We start from the raw sequence: 24,073 nt of genomic DNA, 5'->3' as shown, positions 1-24,073 counted from the left end.
CACACACACACACACACACACCTGACAAACATCTAGCTAATATCAAAATGTTAGAAATTAGTTTCTGGCTAAACTTTACTCAAAGTAGCTATAGGCCAGGAAGGAGCATGTTCATTCACTAACTTCTGTGGTTATACAGAAAGGATGGAGGGAGGGGGAGAGAGACAGACAGGAGGAAGGGGGAGAGGAGGAAGGGGGAGAGACAGACAGGAGGAAGGGGGAGAGACAGAGAGGAGGGGAGAGAGACAGAGAGGAGGGGAGAGAGAGAGGAGGGGGAGAGAGACAGAGAGGAGGAGGGGGAGAGACAAACAGGAGGAAGGGGGAGAGACAGAGAGGAGGAGGGGGAGAGACAGACAGGAGGGGGGAGAGACAGACAGGAGGAGGGGGGAGAGACAGACAAATACAAATAGATGGAGAGTTTTAGAGGTGTGGGAACCAAGTAGAATCTCATTAACTCTCTCCCCAGAGAATAGACTCACTGTGTTGCGTTTGGTTGTGTGTGTGTGTTTGAGGGGGTGTAACCTAGGTATGGGGGCCTGCCTGCCATATTACCCTCTCTGGTCGGGGGCTAGCCTAGCAGGACGGAATGTCCCTGGTCTTCCTGCCTGTCCCGGGGAGAGAGTGAGGAGGCTGGGCGGAGGTACACGGGCCAAAGCCCCAGGACAAAGCCCCAGGGAGGGGTGGGGCAGGGAGGGTCTCGGCAGGGGCCTGGGCCCTCGTCTCTCTGGGTGTGTGTGGAGGAAATGCGGAGGCAGCACTTCACTGCTTCCTGGCACGCATGCCTTCCCCAGAGGACAGAGTTGCTATGGCTGGAGTCTGGGCCTTCCCCAGAGGACAGAGTTGCTATGGGCTGGAGCCTGGGCCTTCCCCAGAGGACAGAGTTGCTATGGGCTGGAGCCTGGGTCTTCCTTCACCAGGACAGAGTTGCTATGGGCTGGATCCTGGGTCTTCTCCAGGACAGAGTTGCTATGGGCTGGATCCTGGGTCTTCTCCAGGACAGAGTTGCTATGGGCTGGATCCTGGGTCTTCTCCAGGACAGAGTTGCTATGGGCTGGATCCTGGGTCTTCTCCAGGACAGAGTTGCTATGGGCTGGAGCCTGGGTCTTCCTTCACCAGGACAGAGTTGCTATGGGCTGGAGCCTGGGTCTTCCTTCACCAGGACAGAGTTGCTATGGGCTGGAGCCAGAGTCTTCTCCAGGACAGAGTTGCTATGGGCTGGAGCCTGGGTCTTCCTTCACCAGGACAGAGTTGCTATGGGCTGGAGCCTGGGTCTTCGTTCTCCAGGACAGAGTTGCCATGGGCTGGAGCCTGGGTCTTCCTTCACCAGGACAGAGTTGCTATGGACTGGATCCTGGGTCTTCCTTCACCAGGACAGAGTTGCTATGGGCTGGAGCCTGGGTCTTCCTTCACCAGGACAGATTTGCTATGGGCTGGAGCCTGGGTCTTCCTTCACCAGGACAGAGTTGCTATGGACTGGATCCTGGGTCTTCCTTCACCAGGACAGATTTGCTATGGGCTGGAGCCTGGGTCTTCCTTCTCCAGGACAGATTTGCTATGGGCTGGAGCCTGGGTCTTCCTTCACCAGGACAGAGTTGCTATGGACTGGATCCTGGGTCTTCCTTCACCAGGACAGATTTGCTATGGGCTGGAGCCTGGGTCTTCCTTCACCAGGACAGAGTTGCTATGGGCTGGAGACCGGGTCTTCCTTCACCACGACAGAGTTGCTATGGGCTGGAGCCTGGGTCTTCCTTCACCAGGACAGAGTTGCCATGGGCTGGATCCTGGGTCTTCTCCAGGACAGAGTCGCTATGGGCTGGATCCTGGGTCTTCTCCAGGACAGAGTTGCTATGGGCTGGAGCCTGGGTCTTCCTTCACCAGGACAGAGTTGCTATGGGCTGGAGCCTGGGTCTTCTCCAGGACAGAGTTGCTATGGGCTGGATCCTGGGTCTTCTCCAGGACAGAGTTGCTATAGGCTGGAGCCTAAGTCTTCCTTCTCCAGGACAGAGTTGCTATGGGCTGGAGCCTGGGTCTTCCTTCACCAGGACAGAGTTGCTATGGGCTGGAGACCGGGTCTTCCTTCACCACGACAGAGTTGCTATGGGCTGGAGCCTGGGTCTTCCTTCACCAGGACAGAGTTGCCATGGGCTGGATCCTGGGTCTTCTCCAGGACAGAGTTGCTATGGGCTGGATCCTGGGTCTTCTCCAGGACAGAGTTGCTATGGGCTGGAGCCTGGGTCTTCCTTCACCAGGACAGAGTTGCTATGGGCTGGAGCCTGGGTCTTCTCCAGGACAGAGTTGCTATGGGCTGGATCCTGGGTCTTCTCCAGGACAGAGTTGCTATGGGCTGGATCCTGGGTCTTCCTTCACCAGGACAGAGTTGCTATGGGCTGGAGCCTGGGTCTTCCTTCACCACGACAGAGTTGCTATGGGCTGGAGCCTGGGTCTTCTCCAGGACAGAGTTGCTATGGGCTGGATCCTGGGTCTTCTCCAGGACAGAGTTGCTATGGGCTGGATCCTGGGTCTTCCTTCTCCAGGACAGAGTTGCTATGGGCTGGATCCTGGGTCTTCCTTCTCCAGGACAGAGTTGCTATGGGCTGGAGCCTGGGTCTTCCTTCACCACGACAGAGTTGCTATGGGCTGGAGCCTGGGTCTTCCTTCACCAGGACAGAGTTGCCATGGGCTGGATCCTGGGTCTTCTCCAGGACAGAGTTGCTATGGGCTGGATCCTGGGTCTTCTCCAGGACAGAGTTGCTATGGGCTGGATTCTGGGTCTTCCTTCACCAGGACAGACTTGCTATGGGCTGGAGCCTGGGTCTACTCCAGGACAGAGTTGCTATGGGCTGGATCCTGGGTCTTCTCCAGGACAGAGTTGTTATGGGCTGGAGCCTGAGTCTTCCTTCACCAGGACAGAGTTGCTATGGGCTGGAGCCTGGGTCTTCCTTCACCAGGACAGAGTTGCTATGGGCTGGAGACCGGGTCTTCCTTCACCACGACAGAGTTGCTATGGGCTGGAGCCCGGGTCTTCTCCAGGACAGAGTTGCTATGGGCTGGAGCCCGGAGGCAGAGACAAGGGCCCAGAAACACACACACACACACACACACACACACACACACACACACACACACACACACACACACACACACACACACACACACACACACACACACACACACACACACACACACACACACACACACACACACACACACACACACACACGGCGCCTGACAGGTGGTCATGTTGGACACAATACGAACGGACACACTCAGGGTGCGATGGTGACAGCACAGCATTGTAAGGGAGAAGAGGAAGTGTCCACATTCACACACGAGCACAGGACAGGATGGATGTCCACCCCTCCTACAACGGCCTCCCCAACACGTGACAACCCCCCCCAACACTGCTGGTATACCCTACTGACAAGCACATAGCGACACTATTTCCCCCCTGAATGAGAAGAAACACTACTGAGAATGAATCCATTACTAAGTGATTTTCCAACCCAATGTGGTGTTCATCTTGAAGGGCATTAAGGGGCAGGATGCCACCATTATCCTCTGGTTAGAGTATTGAGAGCAGTTTGGAAACTAGAATGGCTAATTGGACTAATTAGCTGCTCAGAAAGGCTCTCTGACAATAGCTGGGGAGGGCGGTGTGTGTGCCTGAGGGTCCCCCCCCCCCCCTCTCTCTGTGTGTCTAAGAGAGGTACCTGTCTGACTGCAGCTCACTGTTCCACCATGTTTGTCTCACTTCTCACATTGGATTAGGGGATAGGCTGTAGCACCACGGAGCACTATGAAGATAATTAACCACAGGTCCTGCTCAGACAGACTGACAGGGACACACTCTCACACAGGATGCAGCCACACACACACCCCACAACCCCTATTCTCTCTCACCACCTACAGCAAATGCTTAAAACGGGAACACGAAGGGGGAGAGTGTGTGTGTGTGTGTGTGTGTGTGTGTGTGTGTGTGTGTGTGTGTGTGTGTGTGTGTGTGTAAATAATAATCACAGGAGGCAGATTTCCTAGCCAGTCTAATGAAACACTACAGGTCATGCCAGCGAGGGCTCCAACATGTCCGAACGCAATGAGCCTTTCACCAGAAATGCCCCCGACCACAACACACACACACTTCAACGTTTCCCATTAGTGCATTCATGTGAGACGACAGTAACACATTATTATCATGATAATGACTTAGGTAAATATATTCGGCCCTGAGAGAGAGGAAGCCCATATATGTACAACCTGGTTTGCTCTCTCTGTACTGTAGGTTGAGAAACAGTGGTGAAGGGGAAATACATGGCGGTGTGTGTTAGTGTGTGTTACAAGCGTCAGTGAAACCCATGACAAACCCCTTGGTTAATTTAACAGCGGGCTGGTTTGACTGACAGCTTCATTAGCCTGTGTTAGGAGGTTGTTAGTGGGACTGTTGACTTCCGCCGCCGCAGGAGAGGAGCGACAGTGGGGTTCTGTCGCCGTTGGAAACAGTGGGGTGAGGAATGTGCTTGTTTGGGGTTACCCGGGGATAAACAGGGGGGCTGGTGTCAGTCTCTGACTCATCTGGGGCCAACTGGAGACAGGAGCTGAAGAATAGATATCTGTCATTTCCTGCCTCTTTTAGGTGCATGAGTCTGTGTTTGTATTATTTCTGTGTGTGTGTGTGTGCTGGTTCTCCCTGGCCAGTCTCTTTGTTGCAGTATGTTTACACACAGGCCCAGTAGTTTCCTGTCTCCCCCAGACCCCCAGGCAGAGCCCCGTCTGATTGGTCACCTCTGACAGCCGTCCACTCCACTGGGCCGTTCGACCGTGACTGGCCACCAGCTGCTCTCCACTGCCACTACGACCAGGAGGAGGGAGGGGGTCTACGACCCCAACATAGACCCTGGATACAAGACTCACAGCAGAGTCCCACATCATACTAAATCATAACAATATTCATTATCTACCATTATGGTATTACCAAATGATCATTTATATTTGATGGATATTGTTGCCTATTAAAGTGATTAAATTATTTTGACACGCAGTGATTCATTAAGTGACAAAATAATGTATCTTTGTTTTCCACCTAAAATGAAGTTGACCTTATTACCAATGTCCAAAATTACCAGCATTATCATAACTGTCATCACCCGCATCATGATCATTTCCAGCATCATTACCGTAAAGGGCTGTTATTCGATGCCCTCCAACAACATCACATCATCATGAGACATTCCTCAACATGATCATCTTTATCTCTTAACAAAGAGAGCAGACATCCTTGTTAACATACACAATAACATCCGTATCATATTCCCATTGTAACAGTGTGGTGCTGGTTCTGGTCTGCTCTGAGACGTACGGACCTCAGGAATACCACAACCATTCATTACAGAATGGAACTGTGGCAGAGCAGTGAGAGGAACCAGGTTGGACTGAAGTCCTCAGTCAGTGACACACACACACACACACACACACACACACACACACACACACACACACACACACACACACACACACACACACACACACACACACACACACACACACACACACACACACACACACACAGCGTCGTCAGTCAGTCAGTGAGTGAGCAGAGTGGCCCTCTCCTTTGGCCTAATTAGCCCTCTCTAATTCAGCTCGTTAGGACTCGTTTCAACTCGTTAGGGTTCCACTGACTCCCAGGTAATGAGGTCTGACAGGAGGAATCTGTCACCTGGACAGCTCCCCAGTACAACCTGAGGAGACTAAGACCAGGGTGAGATCACCAGACCATACACACAGGCTCACATACAGAGAGGTAGTCACTAGAGGGAACAACACATACAGAGAGGTAGTCACTAGAGGGAACAACACATACAGAGAGGTAGTCACTAGAGGGAACAACACATACAGAGAGGTAGTCACTAGAGGGAACAACACATACAGAGAGGTAGTCACTAGAGGGAACAACACATACAGAGAGGTAGTCACTAGAGGGAACACATACAGAAAGGTAGTCACTAGAGGGAACAACACATACAGAGAGGTAGTCACTAGAGGGAACAACACATACAGAGAGGTAGTCACTAGAGGGATCAACACATACAGAGAGGTAGTCACTAGAGGGAACAACACATACAGAGAGGTAGTCACTAGAGTGAACAACACATACAGAGAGGAGAGAGGTAGTCACTAGAGGGAACAACACATACAGAGAGGTAGTCACTAGAGGGAACAACACATACAGAGAGGTAGTCACTAGAGGGAACAACACATACAGAGAGGTAGTCACTAGAGGGAACAACACATACAGAGAGGTAGTCACTAGAGGGATCAACACATACAGAGAGGTAGTCACTAGAGGGATCAACACATACAGAGAGGTAGTCACTAGAGTGAACAACACATACAGAGAGGAGAGAGGTAGTCACTAGAGGGAACAACACATACAGAGAGGTAGTCACTAGAGGGAACAACACATACAGAGAGGTAGTCACTAGAGGGATCAACACATACAGAGAGGTAGTCACTAGAGGGAACAACACATACAGAGAGGTAGTCACTAGAGGGAACAACACATACAGAGAGGAGAGAGGTAGTCACTAGAGGGATCAACACATACAGAGAGGTAGTCACTAGAGGGATCAACACATACAGAGAGGTAGTCACTAGAGTGAACAACACATACAGAGAGGAGAGAGGTAGTCACTAGAGGGAACAACACATACAGAGAGGTAGTTACTAGAGGGAACAACACATACAGAGAGGTAGTCACTAGAGTGAACAACACATACAGAGAGGAGAGAGGTAGTCACTAGAGGGATCAACACATACAGAGAGGTAGTTACTAGAGGGAACAACACATACAGAGAGGTAGTTACTAGAGGGAACAACACATACAGAGAGGTAGTCACTAGAGGGAACAACACATACAGAGAGGTAGTCACTAGAGGGAACAACACATTCAGAGAGGGAAGAGGGAACAACACATACAGAGAGGTAGTCACTAGAGGGAACAACACATACAGAGAGGTAGTCACTAGAGGGAACAACACATACAGAGAGGTAGTCACTAGAGGGAACAACACATACAGAGAGGTAGTCACTAGAGGGAACAACACATACAGAGAGGTAGTCACTAGAGGGAACAACACATACAGAGAGGTAGTGACTAGAGGGAACAACACATACAGAGAGGTAGTCACTAGAGGGAACAACACATACAGAGAGGTAGTCACTAGAGGGAACAACACATACAGAGAGGGAAGAGGGAACAAGGTACACATGGTACCACAGAAAGAAGAGGTAGACAGACAGAATAGCTGTAAAATAGAGAGCAGATAGATACTATTGTCTTACAAGGTAAAAATACCCTAGACCCCCCTCAAAACAAGGGGTCTGAAATCAATTACACTTTGGTCGTTAGCTGCCCTTGGATAGTCACAGATAATTAAGCTCAGCGCTTTTTTTATGATGAGCAGATTAGTGTCTCTGTTACTGGGCCTTTGCCTGGCCTGATACTGTTCCCTGATTGGCTGGCTGGGGGAAAATGGGCAAAGCTGATGGGAAGTGCCCTCAGCTGGATCACAATGCTCCAGTAGTGGCATGAAGAGCAGAGAGAGGAAAGGAGGGAGGTAGGGGGAGAGAGAGAGGGGAAGAGAGAGGGGAGGAGATTGAGAGAAGGAGGGAAGCAGATCAAGAGAGGGAGGGAAGGAAGGAGATCGAGAGAGGGAGGGAAGGAAGGAGAGAGAGGGAAGGAGAGAGAGGGGGGGGAGGGAGGGGGAGAGAGGGAAGGAGAGAGAGAGGGGGAGGGAGGAAGGGAGGGGGAGAGAGGGAAGGAGAGAGAGGTGTAGGTAGAGAGAGACAGAGCAACACTCCAGTAGTGGCATACAGAGCAGATAAGAGGGGAAAGGTCAAGAGGGAGAGATGGGAGAAAGGGAGAGGGAGAAAGGGGAGAGGGACAGTGTCTGGCTGAGCACAAACCTGGCTGCCTACCTACCTTGCGACCCGACCAGGAAGTCCTGAGAGAGTTCAGACCCATTGACATTTCTGTTCATATTAGCCCCGATGCAGATGAGTGGGATTAGAAGGTGTTTAACGGACATTTTTACCCCTTTTCTGAAGCTCCTCACAGGGGACCTGGCTGAAACAGAACAGTTCCACAGCTCCAATGGTGCATAACGTCACCCTCCCAGAAACAGTCACGTCATTACGGCTCAGATTCAAGTGGTTTAAATCGCAGAGGATCTTTTTATTTCCAAGTATGAATATTTCTCAACTAAGTTAAGGACAGCACATAGGACTGCTGCATGTAGACATCAATCTTTATGGGACAATCAAATTAAATAAACAATTGATACATACATAACAGATAAATACAGCCTGTCTAGGTTTCAGACATAATTAACTTGATCTCATTTCCAAACGATCAAACAGTGGGATTATTCAATTAAATTGGGAGTAAATAAGACATTTCTTCTCAATTAGCCCCTGCTAGATCTGTTATGGTTTGTTTAAAATGTTTACCAGCCAAGGTCTGTACTAACAGTGAACCAAATCAGTCTGAACACATTACCAAGACAACAAGGAGAACTCATGAGCAATTTGCGGACAAATACGGCAATTACAGAAAGGCCTAGCTACCTACCACTTCACTTATTATCCATATACAGACTAATCTGTGCTTCAGGAATGAGAAAATGAGAGAGAGATAATACAGACACAGAGGGAGAGAGAGAGACAGAGACACAGACAGAGGGAGAGAGAGGGAGAGAGAGACAGATGGAGAGAGGGAGAGAGACAGAGACACAGACAGATGGAGAGAGGGAGAGAGACAGAGACACAGACAGAGGGAGAGAGAGGGAGACAGAGACAGACAGAGGGAGAGACAGACACAGACAGAGGGAAAGACAAAGACAGAGGGAGAGAGAGGGAGAGAGAGAGAGACAGAGGGAGAGAGGGGGAAAGAGAGAGACAGACAGAGAGAGGGAGAGAGAGGGAGAAAGACAGAGGGAGAGAGAGGGAGAAAGACAGACAGACAGAGGGAGAGAGAGGGAGAAAGACAGACAGACAGAGGGAGAGAGAGGGAGAGAGGGGGAAAGAGAAAGACAGACAGAGGGAGAGAGAGGGGGAAAGAGAGAGACAGACAGAGGGAGAGAGAGACTCTCACAGCCAGACACACATTATTATGCATTTCTTCATTATTAAATTGGGGGATGAAACCCTAGATGAGGTCATCTCGTTGACCAGATCATCTGATGAGTCAGCCATAAATAATAGACCCTTAGTCTTCCCTTATTAGCATCCCTCCTCACGACGACTGCATCCAGCCTGGGATGAATGGCTCTCTGATTGGCTCGTCAGCCAGTTTAATGTCAATAGTAAATTGGAAGCCTTGTTAACCTAGTTGGGGACAGGATTACGGGGAGAGATAGTAAGCAGCCAGTCATGTAAAAATGAATGTCTATCAGGGTCTAATTTAATCAAGGGCAGCTCCCTTTTTACAGAGGAATTACAATGTAGGAAGCCAATTATTTTGAACGTTTACGCTGTGGTCCCTGCCTGTCAGATAAGTGTGTGTGTGTGTGTGTGTGTGTGTGTGTGTGTGTGTGTGTGTGTGTGTGTGTGTGTGTGTGTGTGAGAGATTTTATAAAATGCAGGGCATCACAGGGAATGGCTGGCTCCTATCAGAGGGATAAAGATGATGCTGTGGGATGGAGGGAAGGACCAGCTAGTTAACTAACAGATTAAACAGCCCTCACCAAGAGGGAAGGACCAGCTAGTTAACTAACAGATTAAACAGACCTCACCAAGAGGGAAGGACCAGCTAGTTAACTAACAGATTAAACAGACCTCACCAAGAGGGAAGGACCAGCTAGTTAACTAACAGATTAAACAGACCTCACCAAGAGGGAAGGACCAGCTAGTTAACAGATTAAACAGACCTCACCAAGAGGGAAGGACCAGCTAGTTAACTAACAGATTAAACAGACCTCACCAAGAGGGAAGGACCAGCTAGTTAACTAACAGATTAAACAGACCTCACCAAGAGGGAAGGACCAGATAGTTAACAGATTAAACAGACCTCACCAAGAGGGAAGGACCAGCTAGTTAACAGATTAAACAGACCTCACCAAGAGGGAAGGATCAGCTAGTTAACTAACAGATTAAACAGCCCTCACCAAGAGGGAAGGACCAGCTAGTTAACTAACAGATTAAACAGCCCTCACCAAGAGGGAAGGACCAGATAGTTAACTAACAGATTAAATGGACCTCACCAAGAGAGAAGGACCAGCTAGTTAACTAACAGATTAAACAGACCTCACCAAGAGGGAAGGACCAGCTAGTTAACTAACAGATTAAATGGACCTCACCAAGAGAGAAGGACCAGCTAGTTAACTAACAGATTAAACAGACCTCACCAAGAGGGAAGGACCAGCTAGTTAACTAACAGATTAAACAGACCTCACCAAGAGAGAAGGACCAGCTGGTTAACTAACAGATTAAATGGACCTCACCAAGAGAGAAGGACCAGCTAGTTAACTAACAGATTAAACAGACCTCACCAAGAGAGAAGGACCAGCTAGTTAACTAACAGATTAAACAGCCCTCACCAAGAGGGAAGGACCAGCAGGTTAACTAACAGATTAAATAGATCTCACCAAGAGGGAAGGACCAGCTAGTTAACAGATTAAACAGACCTCACCAAGAGGGAAGGACCAGATAGTTAACTAACAGATTAAATAGATCTCACCAAGAGGGAAGGACCAGCTAGTTAACAGATTAAACAGACCTCACCAAGAGGGAAGGACCAGATAGTTAACTAACAGATTAAATAGACCTCACCAAGACCCAGGCCATCTACAGCTCTTCGTCTGGGACAGCACTCACAGGCAGCACGCACAAAAGTGCACGCACACACACTCTAAAGTGTGCACACACACATCCAAGCAAACGCACACAGACACCGGGAGAGCCCCAGCACACCTCTACCCTGGGGGATAATTATCCTGTGTGGGCCCCTGTCCCCTCTGGTCCCTGGGGCCCAATCCCACCGCTTTCTGGAGGGTGGGCCTCACCCACCCACACCTGCACCCCGGTCCAGATTAAAAGCCCTGTCTGGTCTAATTTTAAATCTGTTACCGCTGCCCTTTCTTAGGGGAACAAGACTAATCTATTCCCATAAAAGCTTATCTCTGTTCTCTCTCCCCTCCGTGAGGCACGCTGGGCCTTCTGTTGAATTATTACTAGCTGGGCATTTGTCATGAGGTACGCTGATGTTAAGTGTGTCGTAGGGCTGGGCGCTGAGGAGCTGGTCGTGTGTCTGTGGAATGATGGCGTGCCTGGGATGGCTGGCTGTTCCCCTCTCCTCTTTTCTCTCGTTCCCTCCATCCTTCAGCTGTCTAATTAAGGTGAGGCCTCCTAGCATCCACTCCCCCTTTCCCATTATTGTCAACCAGCAATTACTCCCCCGTCCTCATCACAAAGCTAGGTGACCAGTCAGTCTATCCAACACTTCAATCCTTTCAGTTACCCTCTCCAGTCCAACTGTAGACTGAAACAAACACTTTGACCCCAACAGTCAGAGGGTGAAACTAACAAAGGTCAACTGTAGACTGAAACAAACACATTGACCCCAACAGTCAGAGGGTGAAACTAACAAAGGTCAACTGTAGACTGAAACAAACACTTTGACCCCAACAGTCAGAGTGTGAAACTAACAAAGGTCAACTGTAGACTGAAACAAACACTTTGACCCCAACAGTCAGAGGGTGAAACTAACAAAGGTCAACTGTAGACTGAAACAAACACTTTGACCACAACAGTCAGAGGGTGAAACTAACAAAGGTCAACTGTAGACTGAAACAAACACATTGACCCCAACAGTCAGAGGGTGAAACTAACAAAGGTCAACTGTAGACTGAAACAAACACATTGACCCCAACAGTCAGAGGGTGAAACTAACAAAGGTCAACTGCGAGCAGGAGGATGGGCCGTGCAAAGGCGTGTTGATGCGCTGGTCAAGACGATCAGCCGCCATGACAGGCTGCCAAACGTCAGCGTGGCACAAGCGCGCGTGTTCGCGTGTCGGGGGTCGTGTCGAGTGACGGCGACATGGCCGCCAAAGGAACACCACGATCCCACAAAGTCACCGGCAGGCTGGATTAGAGGAGCTGTCACTCCTGCTGGCTCAGGTCTGCTAACGCCTGCCGTCAAACAGGCAGCTAACGGCCCTCCAGACTCACGGCCCTCCAGACTCACGGCCCTGGTATGGTGTCCATGGCAACCATCACATCATTAACACAATGAGAGAGATGCTTGATGATAATGAGTTAGTGGTGCCACACCAGCACAGCAGTGCCAGGCCTACGGGTTACTACTGTAGTAGGCATTGTTCTCAGTTTCAGCAGCCCTTTACCCGGCCCTCAGCGCTGAAACACTGGCCATCAGATAGGGGTCACCGGGCCAGACCAAACACAGCCTACCAGGAGCTGTAGCCATCAGATAGGGGTCACCGGGCCAGACCAAACATAGCCTACTAGGAGCTGTAGCCATCAGATAGGGGTCACCGGGCCAGACCAAACACAGCCTACCAGGAGCTGTAGCCATCAGATAGGGGTCACCGAGCCAGACCAAACACAGCCTACCAGGAGCTGTAGCCATCAGATAGGGGTCACCGGGCCAGACCAAACACAGCCTACAAGGAGCTGTAGCCATCAGATAGGGGTCACCGGGCCAGACCAAACACAGCCTACCAGGAGCTGTAGCCATCAGATAGGGGTCACTGGGCCAGACCAAACACAGCCTACCAGGAGCTGTAGCCATCAGATGGGGGGGTCACCGGGCCAGACCAAACACAACCTACCAGGAGCTGTAGCCATCAGAGGTGATGATGGTTAACTGCGGGCAGCGAGAGGTTCAAGTGAACGTTTAGGGAAGGTTGATGATTTTGGTGTTTTTTGGGGGCCCTTTGCCACATTGTGTCAAGGGAACTATAGGGGACAGCAGCCTATGGCTACAGCAGAGTAGTGCTGGCTGGCACCCTGGAGTCAGACACACTGGGTTCACCATCACTTTCATCTCTTCTGACTATTCTGGCAGCCTTCTCAACACACTCTCTTATTTCACTATAGCATCTCTCCAGTCCCTGCATTTGACAAGTACATCATGGACAGAGAGTCCCTCCCTCCCTCCCTCCGACAGACAGACAGACAGACAGACAGAAGAGGAAAAATGGAGCTGTTTAATACTACCATGCTAATGCCCTGCTTCTCCCTCCAACCCCCCCCCCCCCTCTCTCTCCCTCCAACCCTCCCTCTCTCCCCATTCCTCCCTCCCCCCTCTCTCTCCATGCCTCCTCCATCCCTTAAACAGGACCTAACACTAATGCCCCCATCTCTCCCTCCCTTGCTTCCCCCCTCCCCCAAACAGAACAGGACCTAATTGGAAGACGAGAGAAAGGGAGAGGGACCGGACCATGACAGGCGGGAGGTCAGTGTAATTGCTGCTGGCCATATTTAACATTAAGATAATCAGTCCATTAATTACCCTCTGGATCATTAAATCAGTCACTTGCTAAATTACATTTCTGCATGTATTACTCAGTGGAGAGACCACGAGGCCAGGGAGAGACCGAGGCCTGGGAGAGACCGAGGCCAGGGAGAGACCACGAGGCCAGGGAGAGACCACGAGGCCAGGGAGAGACCACGAGGCCAGGGAGAGACCACGAGGCCAGGGAGAGACTTGTTTCATCTATCCAGATGGATTCAGATTCAGCCACCAGCCAAAGCCTGGACACAGTGCTACTGGCCTTCTATACCTAGCTAGTAGCTACTGACCTTTCCTCCACATCTACCATACAAGGCTTTTACTGACACCAGTTAGCTATAGAAATACGAGCAACATATTGTAGAACCCTCAGGATCCCCCTTTTTAGGCAATAAAAATGAAATGCATACAATCCAACATGAGATACTTTAATCCAAGACACTCAGATCTCTGTCTTCGTGTCGTGGTTCCCGTAGTGAAGATTTGAGGGACAACCAGTTTAATTCAACATACATCAAGTATTAGTATACACATATCAAGTACATTGATCAACTCAAGTCATTCAATGTGACTCATCTCATAAACATCCCAGAGACAGGTCTGTACACATCACGTCACAGACCATGGGACACTCAGCACTAAGCTGCATCCCAGAGACAGGTCTGTACACATCACGTCACAGACCATGGGACACTCAGCACTAAGCTGCATCCCAGAGACAGGTCTGTACACATCACATCACAGACCATGGGACACTCAGCACTAAGCTGCATCCCAGAGACAGGTCTGTACACATCACATCACAGACCATGGGACACTCAGCACTAAGCTGCATCCCAGAGACAGGTCTGTACACATCACGTCACAGACCATGGGACACTCAGCACTAAGCTGCATCCCAGAGACAGGTCTGTACACATCACATCACAGACCATGGGACACTCAGCACTAAGCTGCATCCCAGAGACAGGTCTGTAGACATCACGTCACAGACCATGGGACACTCAGCACTAAGCTGCATCCCAGAGACAGGTCTGTACACATCACATCACAGACCATGGGACACTCAGCACTAAGCTGCATCCCAGAGACAGGTCTGTAGACATCACGTCACAGACCATGGGACACTCAGCACTAAGCTGCATCCCAGAGACAGGTCTGTACACATCACATCACAGACCATGGGACACTCAGCACTAAGCTGCATCCCAGAGACAGGTCTGTACACATCACGTCACAGACCATGGGACACTCAGCACTAAGCTGCATCCCAGAGACAGGTCTGTACACATCACATCACAGACCATGGGACACTCAGCACTAAGCTGCATCCCAGAGACAGGTCTGTACACATCACATCACAGACCATGGGACACTCAGCACTAAGCTGCATCCCAGAGACAGGTCTGTACACATCACATCACAGACCATGGGACACTCAGCACTAAGCTGCATCCCAGAGACAGGTCTGTACACATCACATCACAGACCATGGGACACTCAGCACTAAGCTGCATCCCAGAGACAGGTCTGTACACATCACATCACAGACCATGGGACACTCAGCACTAAGCTGCATCCCAGAGACAGGTCTGTACACATCACATCACAGACCATGGGACACTCAGCACTAAGCTGCATCCCAGAGACAGGTCTGTACACATCACATCACAGACCATGGGACACTCAGCACTAAGCTGCATCCCAGAGACAGGTCTGTACACATCACATCACAGACCATGGGACACTCAGCACTAAGCTGCATCCCAGAGACAGGTCTGTACACGTCACGTCACAGACCATGGGACACTCAGCACTAAGCTGCATCCCAGAGACAGGTCTGTACACATCACATCACAGACCATGGGACACTCAGCACTAAGCTGCATCCCAGAGACAGGTCTGTAGACATCACGTCACAGACCATGGGACACTCAGCACTAAGCTGCATCCCAGAGACAGGTCTGTAGACATCACGTCACAGACCATGGGACACTCAGCACTAAGCTGCATCCCAGAGACAGGTCTGTACACATCACGTCACAGACCATGGGACACTCAGCACTAAGCTGCATCCCAGAGACAGGTCTGTACACATCACATCACAGACCATGGGACACTCAGCACTAAGCTGCATCCCAGAGACAGGTCTGTACACATCACATCACAGACCATGGGACACTCAGCACTAAGCTGCATCCCAGAGACAGGTCTGTACACATCACATCACAGACCATGGGACACTCAGCACTAAGCTGCATCCCAGAGACAGGTCTGTACACATCACATCACAGACCATGGGACACTCAGCACTAAGCTGCATCCCAGAGACAGGTCTGTACACATCACATCACAGACCATGGGACACTCAGCACTAAGCTGCATCCCAGAGACAGGTCTGTACACATCACATCACAGACCATGGGACACTCAGCACTAAGCTGCATCCCAGAGACAGGTCTGTACACATCACATCACAGACCATGGGACACTCAGCACTAAGCTGCATCCCAGAGACAGGTCTGTACACGTCACGTCACAGACCATGGGACACTCAGCACTAAGCTGCATCCCAGAGACAGGTCTGTACACATCACATCACAGACCATGGGACACTCAGCACTAAGCTGCATCCCAGAGACAGGTCTGTAGACATCACGTCACAGACCATGGGACACTCAGCACTAAGCTGCATCCCAGAGACAGGTCTGTAGACATCACGTCACAGACCATGGGACACTCAGCACTAAGCTGCATCCCAGAGACAGGTCTGTACACATCACGTCACAGACCATGGGACACTCAGCACTAAGCTGCATCCCAGAGACAGGTCTGTAGACATCACGTCACAGACCATGGGACACTCAGCACTAAGCTGCATCCCAGAGACAGGTCTGTAGACATCACGTCACAGACCATGGGACACTCAGCACTAAGCTGCATCCCAGAGACAGGTCTGTAGACATCACGTCACAGACCATGGGACACTCAGCACTAAGCTGCATCCCAGAGACAGGTCTGTACACATCACGTCACAGACCATGGGACACTCAGCTGCAGGAACACCTTGCTGCATGAGAGCTGCAGTAGTGTACAGTAGGGGGACGTAGTGAACACTGAACAGCCACTTAAGGAATGGCCGAGTAAGTACTATCCTATCGATAGGCAGCGACGACGGGAGACAAATGTCTGGCGAGCTCTGCCAAGCCGAGCCAAGCGTCCCGGGTTAATTGAGATAATATTGACCCCTTCTGTAATCTGTTCCCCTGCTCGCGCCACCCGACGGAGATACATGCCTCCCAAATACACAAATAAATAGGTACATGAATAACAATAAATGCATTAGCCGGCTGACGGAAGGGGAGAGAGGGGGAGACGTGTGTGTGTGTGTGTGTGTATCTGTGTGTGTGTGCATGCCTGGTGTGTGTAAAAGGGAAACAGGTAGATCCATAGCTGGAGATGTTTGGTGTAGGGGCCAGTAATTAAAAGGTGCTTGTGGTGAGTAATGAGAACAGGAGGAAAATGGGAAGTCGATATTTATGCAGCCAGCAGTCAGCTCTAATTTGTTATGATGGCTGGTGGTGGAGCATGGGCTTGGCTGCCAATAATTGTGTGTGTGTGTGTGTGCGCTGATAATTACACCGCCCAGCAGACGTTAGTGCAGAGGGGCTGGGGCCAGTGAGAGTGCAAGCCACAGACATTAACACTGTTACCATGTTAAACGTCACTGATTACTCCGTACTCGCTTCCCCATCTCTCTAATTGCTAACTCTTGCCTACTGTCCACCTCTGCTGCCAATATCATTACAATGCCCCTGTCACCGTCACCACTGCTGGCCTCAGTTTCCATCACTACTACTGTCCCCATCCATATTCCTCAGTATTGCAGTCCTGAACAAACTGCTGTTTACTCCAGTTTGAAACAAACCAACAATGTTATATATTTTTATTTAACTAGGCAGGTCAGTTAGGAACAAATTCTTATTTACAATGACGGCCTACTGGGGAACAGTGGGTTAACTGCCTTGTTCAGGGGCAGAACAACAGATTTTTACCTTGTCAGCTCAGGGATTCGATCCAGCAACCTTTTAGTTACTGGCCCAACGCTCTAACCACTAGGCTACCTGCCGCCCCAATAATGCAAAACAGGTTAGAGCTCAACGAATCCAGAATATTATTTTACCACTCAGTGGGAGTGGGAATTCGAAACTACACGTTAAGAATCTAAATGTAGTACGTAGTGATTTTCAGGAAGAATCTCTGGAAAAGAAAGAGAGAGAGAGCGAGCAGAGAGAGAGAGCGAGCAGAGAGAGAGAGAGAGAGAGAGAGAGAGAGAGAGAGAGAGAGAGCGAGCAGAGAGAGAGAGCGAGCAGAGAGAGAGAGCGAGCAGAGAGAGAGCGCGAGCAGAGAGAGAGCGCGAGCAGAGAGAGAGCGAGCAGAGAGAGCAGAGAGAGAGAGAGCAGAGAGCAGAGAGAGAGAGAGAGCAGAGAGAGAGCGAGCAGAGAGAGCAGAGAGAGAGAGAGCAGAGAGAGAGAGAGCAGAGAGAGCAGAGAGAGCAGAGAGAGAGCGAGAGCAGAGAGCGAGCAGAGAGAGAGAGAGAGAGAGAGCAGAGAGAGAGAGAGCAGAGAGAGCAGAGAGAGCAGAGAGAGCAGAGAGAGAGAGCGAGCAGAGAGGAGAGGAAACAGACAGAGACAGAGAGACTGGAGTGCTCCCCCTACCTGGTGGCGTCGGGTGCTGGTTTGAGGCGTCCCTGTGCGTTGCCCTCCCACACGTCATTGGCCAGCTCGTTGCCTATAGAGGTCATGACCTTGAGGAGCTCCAGGGGCCACTCATCCAGGTCCAACGACCGAACACGAGATAGGTGGGTCCCCAGGTTCCTGTGGATCCCTGAACACTCGATACAGATCAACGCTCCCAGGTTGAGACTGGCCCAGTCGGGGTCTGGGAAACAGAGATGGAGAGAGACACACATTTTACATACTTCATTTCAATCCACAAGACATATTTGTCAAATGATTCAAAAGCTCAAAGAAAAATGGACACAATCATAAAACGTATTGTTTTTCTTAACTGGATAATAAAATCAATCAATCAATACCATATTACTGAAGGATCAGACGGGAGGTGAAGGAGACAGAACAGGTATTACTGAAGGATCAGATGGGAGGTGAAGGAGACAGAACAGGTATTACTGAAGGATCAGACGGGAGGTGAAGGAGACAGAACAGGTATTACTGAAGGATCAGACGGGAGGTGAAGGAGACAGAACAGGTATTACTGAAGGATCAGATGGGAGGTGAAGGAGACAGAACAGGTATTACTGAAGGATCAGACGGGAGGTGAAGGAGACAGAACAGGTATTACTGAAGGATCAGACGGGAGGTGAAGGAGACAGAACAGGTATTACTGAAGGATCAGATGGGAGGTACACTGTTGTTAGCTATCAGAGGTAAAATAGATAGTTGTAACTCACTCTGGGCCTCACAGTCCACACATCGAGAGTTCCCTCTTAGGCTCCTCACATTCTGTAAGGCCATGGCCTCAGACTGGCTGGTCAGACGTGACTGTAGGAAAACAATCCAACTGCCATTGTTATGGATGGCTATAACAGCCGACACAGTCACTAACCTAGACACACACACCCCGTTCATCACACAACTCATTTAGATTTGTTTCCACCAAACATAAGCAAGAGAATGTGTGTGTGTGTGTGTGAGAGAGAGAACAAATAACACAACAAACAGAATGAAGGTGGCGTGGAGACAACAAAAGGTATTCTACAGTGCAAATGTTCCTCTGAGGCCTGGGGCGTCAACAGAACAGAGGGCTCAGATGAGGCCTGGTCCACTACGCTGTGGGAGGGAAATGGCACCACTACGGCTATATTACACTTACAGTAATTGCCATTTGTAATTATTTGAGCGTGTTTGGGGGTTGAGCAAGAGTGTGTGTGTGTGTGTGTGTGTGTGTGTGAATGGGCCTATAGGAGAGTGTGTGTGTGTGAATGAGCCTATAGGAGAGTGTGTGTGTGTGAATGAGCCTATAGGAGAGTGTGTGTGTGTGTGAATGAGCCTATAGGAGAGTGTGTGTGTGTGTGAATGAGCCTATAGGAGAGTGTGTGTGTGTGTGTGAATGAGCCTATAGGAGAGTGTGTGTGTGTGTGTGTGTGTGTGTGTGTGTGTGTGTGTGTGTGTGTGTGTGTGTGTGTGTGTGTGTGTGTGTGTGAGTGAATAGGCCTATAGGAGAGTGTGTGTGTGTGTGTGTGTGTGTGAGAATGAGTGTGTGTGTGTGTGAATGGGCCTATAGGAGAGTGTGTGTGTGTGAATGGGCCTATAGGAGAGTGTGTGTGTGTGAATGGGCCTATAGGAGTGTGTGTGTGTGTGTGTGAGAATAGGCCTATAAGAGAGTGTTGTGTGTGTGTGTGTGTGTGTGTGAATAGGCCTATAAGAGAGTGTTGTGTGTGTGTGTGTGTGTGTGAATAGGCCTATAAGAGAGTGTTGTGTGTGTGTGTCTGTGTGTGTGTGTGTGTGTGTGTGTGTGTGTGTGTGTGTGTGTGTGTGTGTGTGTGTGAATGGGCCTATAGGAGTGTGTGTATACAACGCTAATCCCAACCGTTCCTATTAAAACACTTGTTGAGTTGCATGGCTGTATAGTCAAATCAAATGTTATTTATCACATACACGTGTTTAGCAGATGTTATTGTGAGTGTAGCAAAATGCTTGTGCTTCTAGCTCAGACAGTCAAGTAATATCTAAAAGTTTCCCAACATATACCCAAAATACACGTAAATCTAAGTAAGGAATGGATTAAGAATATATATAGATATATGTCAGAGCGGCATTGGACTGAGATAGTGGCATAGTGTAGAGTACACTATATACATATGAGATGGGTGATGCAATATTTATAAACAATTAAAGTGACTAAGATACCGTAGAATAGTATAGAGTACAGTTTACACAATATGGTATAGTAGAGTAACAGTGTGGTATAGTAGTGTAACAGCGTGGTATAGTAGTGTAACAGCGTGGTATAGTAGTGTAACAGCGTGGTATAGTAGTGTAACAGCGTGGTATAGTAGTGTAACAGCGTGGTATAGTAGTGTACCAGTGTGGTATAGTAGTGTACCAGTGTGGTATAGTAGTGTAACAGCGTGGTATAGTACTGTAACAGTGTGGTATAGTAGTGTAACAGTGTGGTATAGTAGTGTACCAGTGTGGTATAGTAGTGTACCAGTGTGGTATAGTAGTGTACCAGTGTGGTATAGTAGTGTAACAGTGTGGTATAGTAGTGTACCAGTGTGGTATAGTAGTGTACCAGTGTGGTATAGTAGTGTACCAGTGTGGTATAGTAGTGTACCAGTGTGGTATAGTAGTGTACCAGTGTGGTATAGTAGTGTACCAGTGTGGTATAGTAGTGTAACAGTGTGGTATAGTAGTGTACCAGTGTGGTATAGTAGTGTAACAGTGTGGTATAGTAGTGTAACAGTGTGGTATAGTAGTGTAACAGTGTGGTATAGTGGTATAGTAGTGTAACAGTGTGGTATAGTGGTATAGTAGTGTAACAGTGTGGTATAGTAGTGTAACAGTGTGGTATAGCAGTGTAACAGTGTGGTATAGTAGTGTAACAGTGTGGTATAGTAGTGTAACAGTGTGGTATAGTAGTGTACCAGTGTGGTATAGTACTGTAACAGCGTGGTATAGTACTGTAACAGCGTGGTATAGTACTGTAACAGCGTGGTATAGTAGTGTAACAATGTGGTATAGTAGTGTAACAGCGTGGTATAGTAGTGTAACAGCGTGGTATAGTAGTGTAACAGTGTGGTATAGTGGTATAGTAGTGTACCAGTGTGGTATAGTACTGTAACAGCGTGGTATAGTAGTGTAACAGTGTGGTATAGTAGTGTAACAGTGTGGTATAGTACTGTAACAGCGTGGTATAGTAGTGTAACAGTGTGGTATAGTAGTGTAACAGTGTGGTATAGTAGTGTAACAGTGTGGTATAGTAGTGTAACAGTGTGGTATAGTAGTGTAACAGTGTGGTATAGTAGTGTAACAGTGTGGTATAGTACTGTAACAGTGTGGTATAGTAGTGTAACAGTGTGGTATAGTAGTGTAACAGCGTGGTATAGTAGTGTAACAGCGTGGTATAGTAGTGTAACAGCGTGGTATAGTAGTGTAACAGCGTGGTATAGTATTGTAACAGCGTGGTATAGTAGTGTAACAGTGTGGTATAGTAGTGTAACAGTGTGGTATAGTAGTGTAACAGTGTGGTATAGTAGTGTACCAGTGTGGTATAGTAGTGTAACAGTGTGGTATAGTAGTGTAACAGTGTGGTATAGTAGTTTAACAGTGTGGTATAGTAGTGCAACAGTGTGGTATAGTAGTGTAACAGTGTGGTATAGTAGTGTAACAGTGTGGTATAGTAGTGTAACAGTAATCTAACAGTATTGTAATAGTACTGTACTAGTGCGGTATAGTATTGTAACAGTGTGGTATATATTGTAATAGTGTGGTATAGTATTGTAATAGTGTGGTATATACTGTAACATCATTGTAATACCACTGTAGCAGTATTGTAACAGTACTCTAACAGTATTGTAATAGTACTGTAACATCATTGTAATATTGTAGTATTGTATTAGTATTGTGACCGTAGTGTAATAGTAGTGTAACAGTACTGTAACAGTATTGTAATATTGTAGTCCGGTACCTTGGCCTTGCTGCTCTCACAGGACTGCAGGCTGGCTAGGATTTGGCTCTCGATGGCCTGGACCCAGGCGTCTCTCTCCTCGTACGAGGTGGCCTCAAAGTGCCACGTCTGGCCCGTCAAAGACACGATGGTCAACTCAAAGTTCTCCTCTTGTTCTGGAGGACAGAGGGATATAGGAAGGGAGAGAAAGAGGATCACTTTTAGGGTTGGTGGCATACACACATCTCATGCACTGTTACACACACCTAATGCACTGCTACACACACACACACACACACATAATGCACTGCTACACACACACACACACACACACCTAATGCACTGCTACACACACACACACATAATGCACTGCTACACACACACACCTAATGCACTGCTATACACACACACGCCTAATGCATTGCTACACACACACACACACACACACACACACACACACACACCTAATGCACTGCTATACACACACACATCTAATGCACTGCTATACACACACACATCTAATGCACTGCCACACACACATCTAATGCACTGCCACACACACAAACCCAGCAAAAAATGAAACTTCCTTTTTCAGGACTCTGTCTTTCAAAGATAATTAGTAAAAATCCAAATAACTTCACAGATCTTCATTGTTTCCATGCTCGTTCAATGAACCATAAACAATTAATGAACATGCATGCACCTTTGGAACGGTCGTTAAGACACTAACAGCTTACAGACGGTAGGCAATTAAGGTCACAGTTATGAAAACTTAGGACACTAAAGAGGCCTTTCTACTGACTCTGAAAAACAACAAAGGAAAGATGCCCAGGGTCCCCGCTCATCTGCGTGAACATGTCTTAGGCATGCTGCAAGGAGGCATGAGGTCTGCAGATGTGGCCAGGGCAATAAATTGCAATGTCCGTACTGTGAGACGCCTAAGACAGCGCTACAGGGAAACAGGACGGACAGCTGATCGTCCTCGCAGCGGCAGACGACATGTAACACCTGCACAGGATCGGTACATCCGAACATCACACTTACTGGACAGGTACAGGATGGCAACAACAACTGCCCGAGTTACACCAGGAACGCACAATCCCTCCATCAGTGCTCAGACTGTCTGCAATAGGCTGAGAGAGGCTGGACTGAGGGCTTGTAGGCCTGTTCTAAGGCAGGTCCTCACCAGACATCACCAGCAACTTCGTCGCCTATGAGCACAAACCCACCGTCGCTGGACCAGACAGGACTGGCAAAAAGTGCTCTTCAAGGTTTTGTCTCACCAGGGGTGATGGTCAGATTCGCGTTTATCGTCAAAGGAATGAGCGTTACACCGAGGCCTGTACTCTGGAGCGGGATCCATTTGGAGGTGGAGGGTCCGTCATGGTCTGGGGCGATGTGTCACAGCATCATCGGAGTCAGCTTGTTGTCATTGCAGGCAATCTCAACGCTGTGCGTTACAAGGAAAACATCCTCCTCCCTCATGTGGTACCCTTCCTGTAGGCTCATCCTGACATTTCCCTCCAGCATGACAATGCCACTGTGCCAGTAAGTTCTCCTAACCTGCTACGTTAATTCCCCTAACCTGCTACGTTAGTTCCCCTAACCTGCTACGTTAGTTCCCCTAACCTGCTACGTTAGTTCCCCTAACCTGCTACGTTAGTTCTCCTAACCTGCTACGTTAGTTCCCCTAACCTGCTACGTTAGTTCCCCTAACCTGCTACGTTAGTTCTCCTAACATGTTACGTTAGTTCCCCTAACCTGCTACGTTAGTTCCCCTAACCTGCTACGTTAGTTCCCCCGAACCTGCTACGTTAGTTCCCCTAACCTGCTACGTTAGTTCCCCTAACCTGCTACG

General features: G+C 49.0%; 1 protein-coding gene across 8 annotated transcripts in view; it reads right to left on the bottom strand.

Annotated features, from left to right (window-relative positions):
• agap1 (ArfGAP with GTPase domain, ankyrin repeat and PH domain 1) overlaps positions 1-24,073 on the bottom strand; it is a 245,605-nt gene that overhangs the window by 8,259 nt on the left and 213,273 nt on the right. For all 8 annotated transcript variants that reach the window (XM_071330514.1, XM_071330515.1, XM_071330516.1 and 5 more), the window contains 3 exons: positions 22,237-22,391; positions 18,998-19,088; positions 18,243-18,465 (listed from right to left, as the gene is read on the bottom strand). In XM_071330514.1, coding sequence (XP_071186615.1) covers positions 18,243-18,465; positions 18,998-19,088; positions 22,237-22,391 — 469 coding nt within the window. The remainder of the gene's footprint in view (positions 1-18,242; positions 18,466-18,997; positions 19,089-22,236; positions 22,392-24,073) is intronic.

The sequence above is a fragment of the Salvelinus alpinus genome, chromosome 10 (assembly GCF_045679555.1).
Source record: "Salvelinus alpinus chromosome 10, SLU_Salpinus.1, whole genome shotgun sequence".
NCBI classification, from domain to species: domain Eukaryota; kingdom Metazoa; phylum Chordata; class Actinopteri; order Salmoniformes; family Salmonidae; genus Salvelinus; species Salvelinus alpinus.
This window is presented reverse-complemented; position numbering and strand designations above follow the sequence as displayed.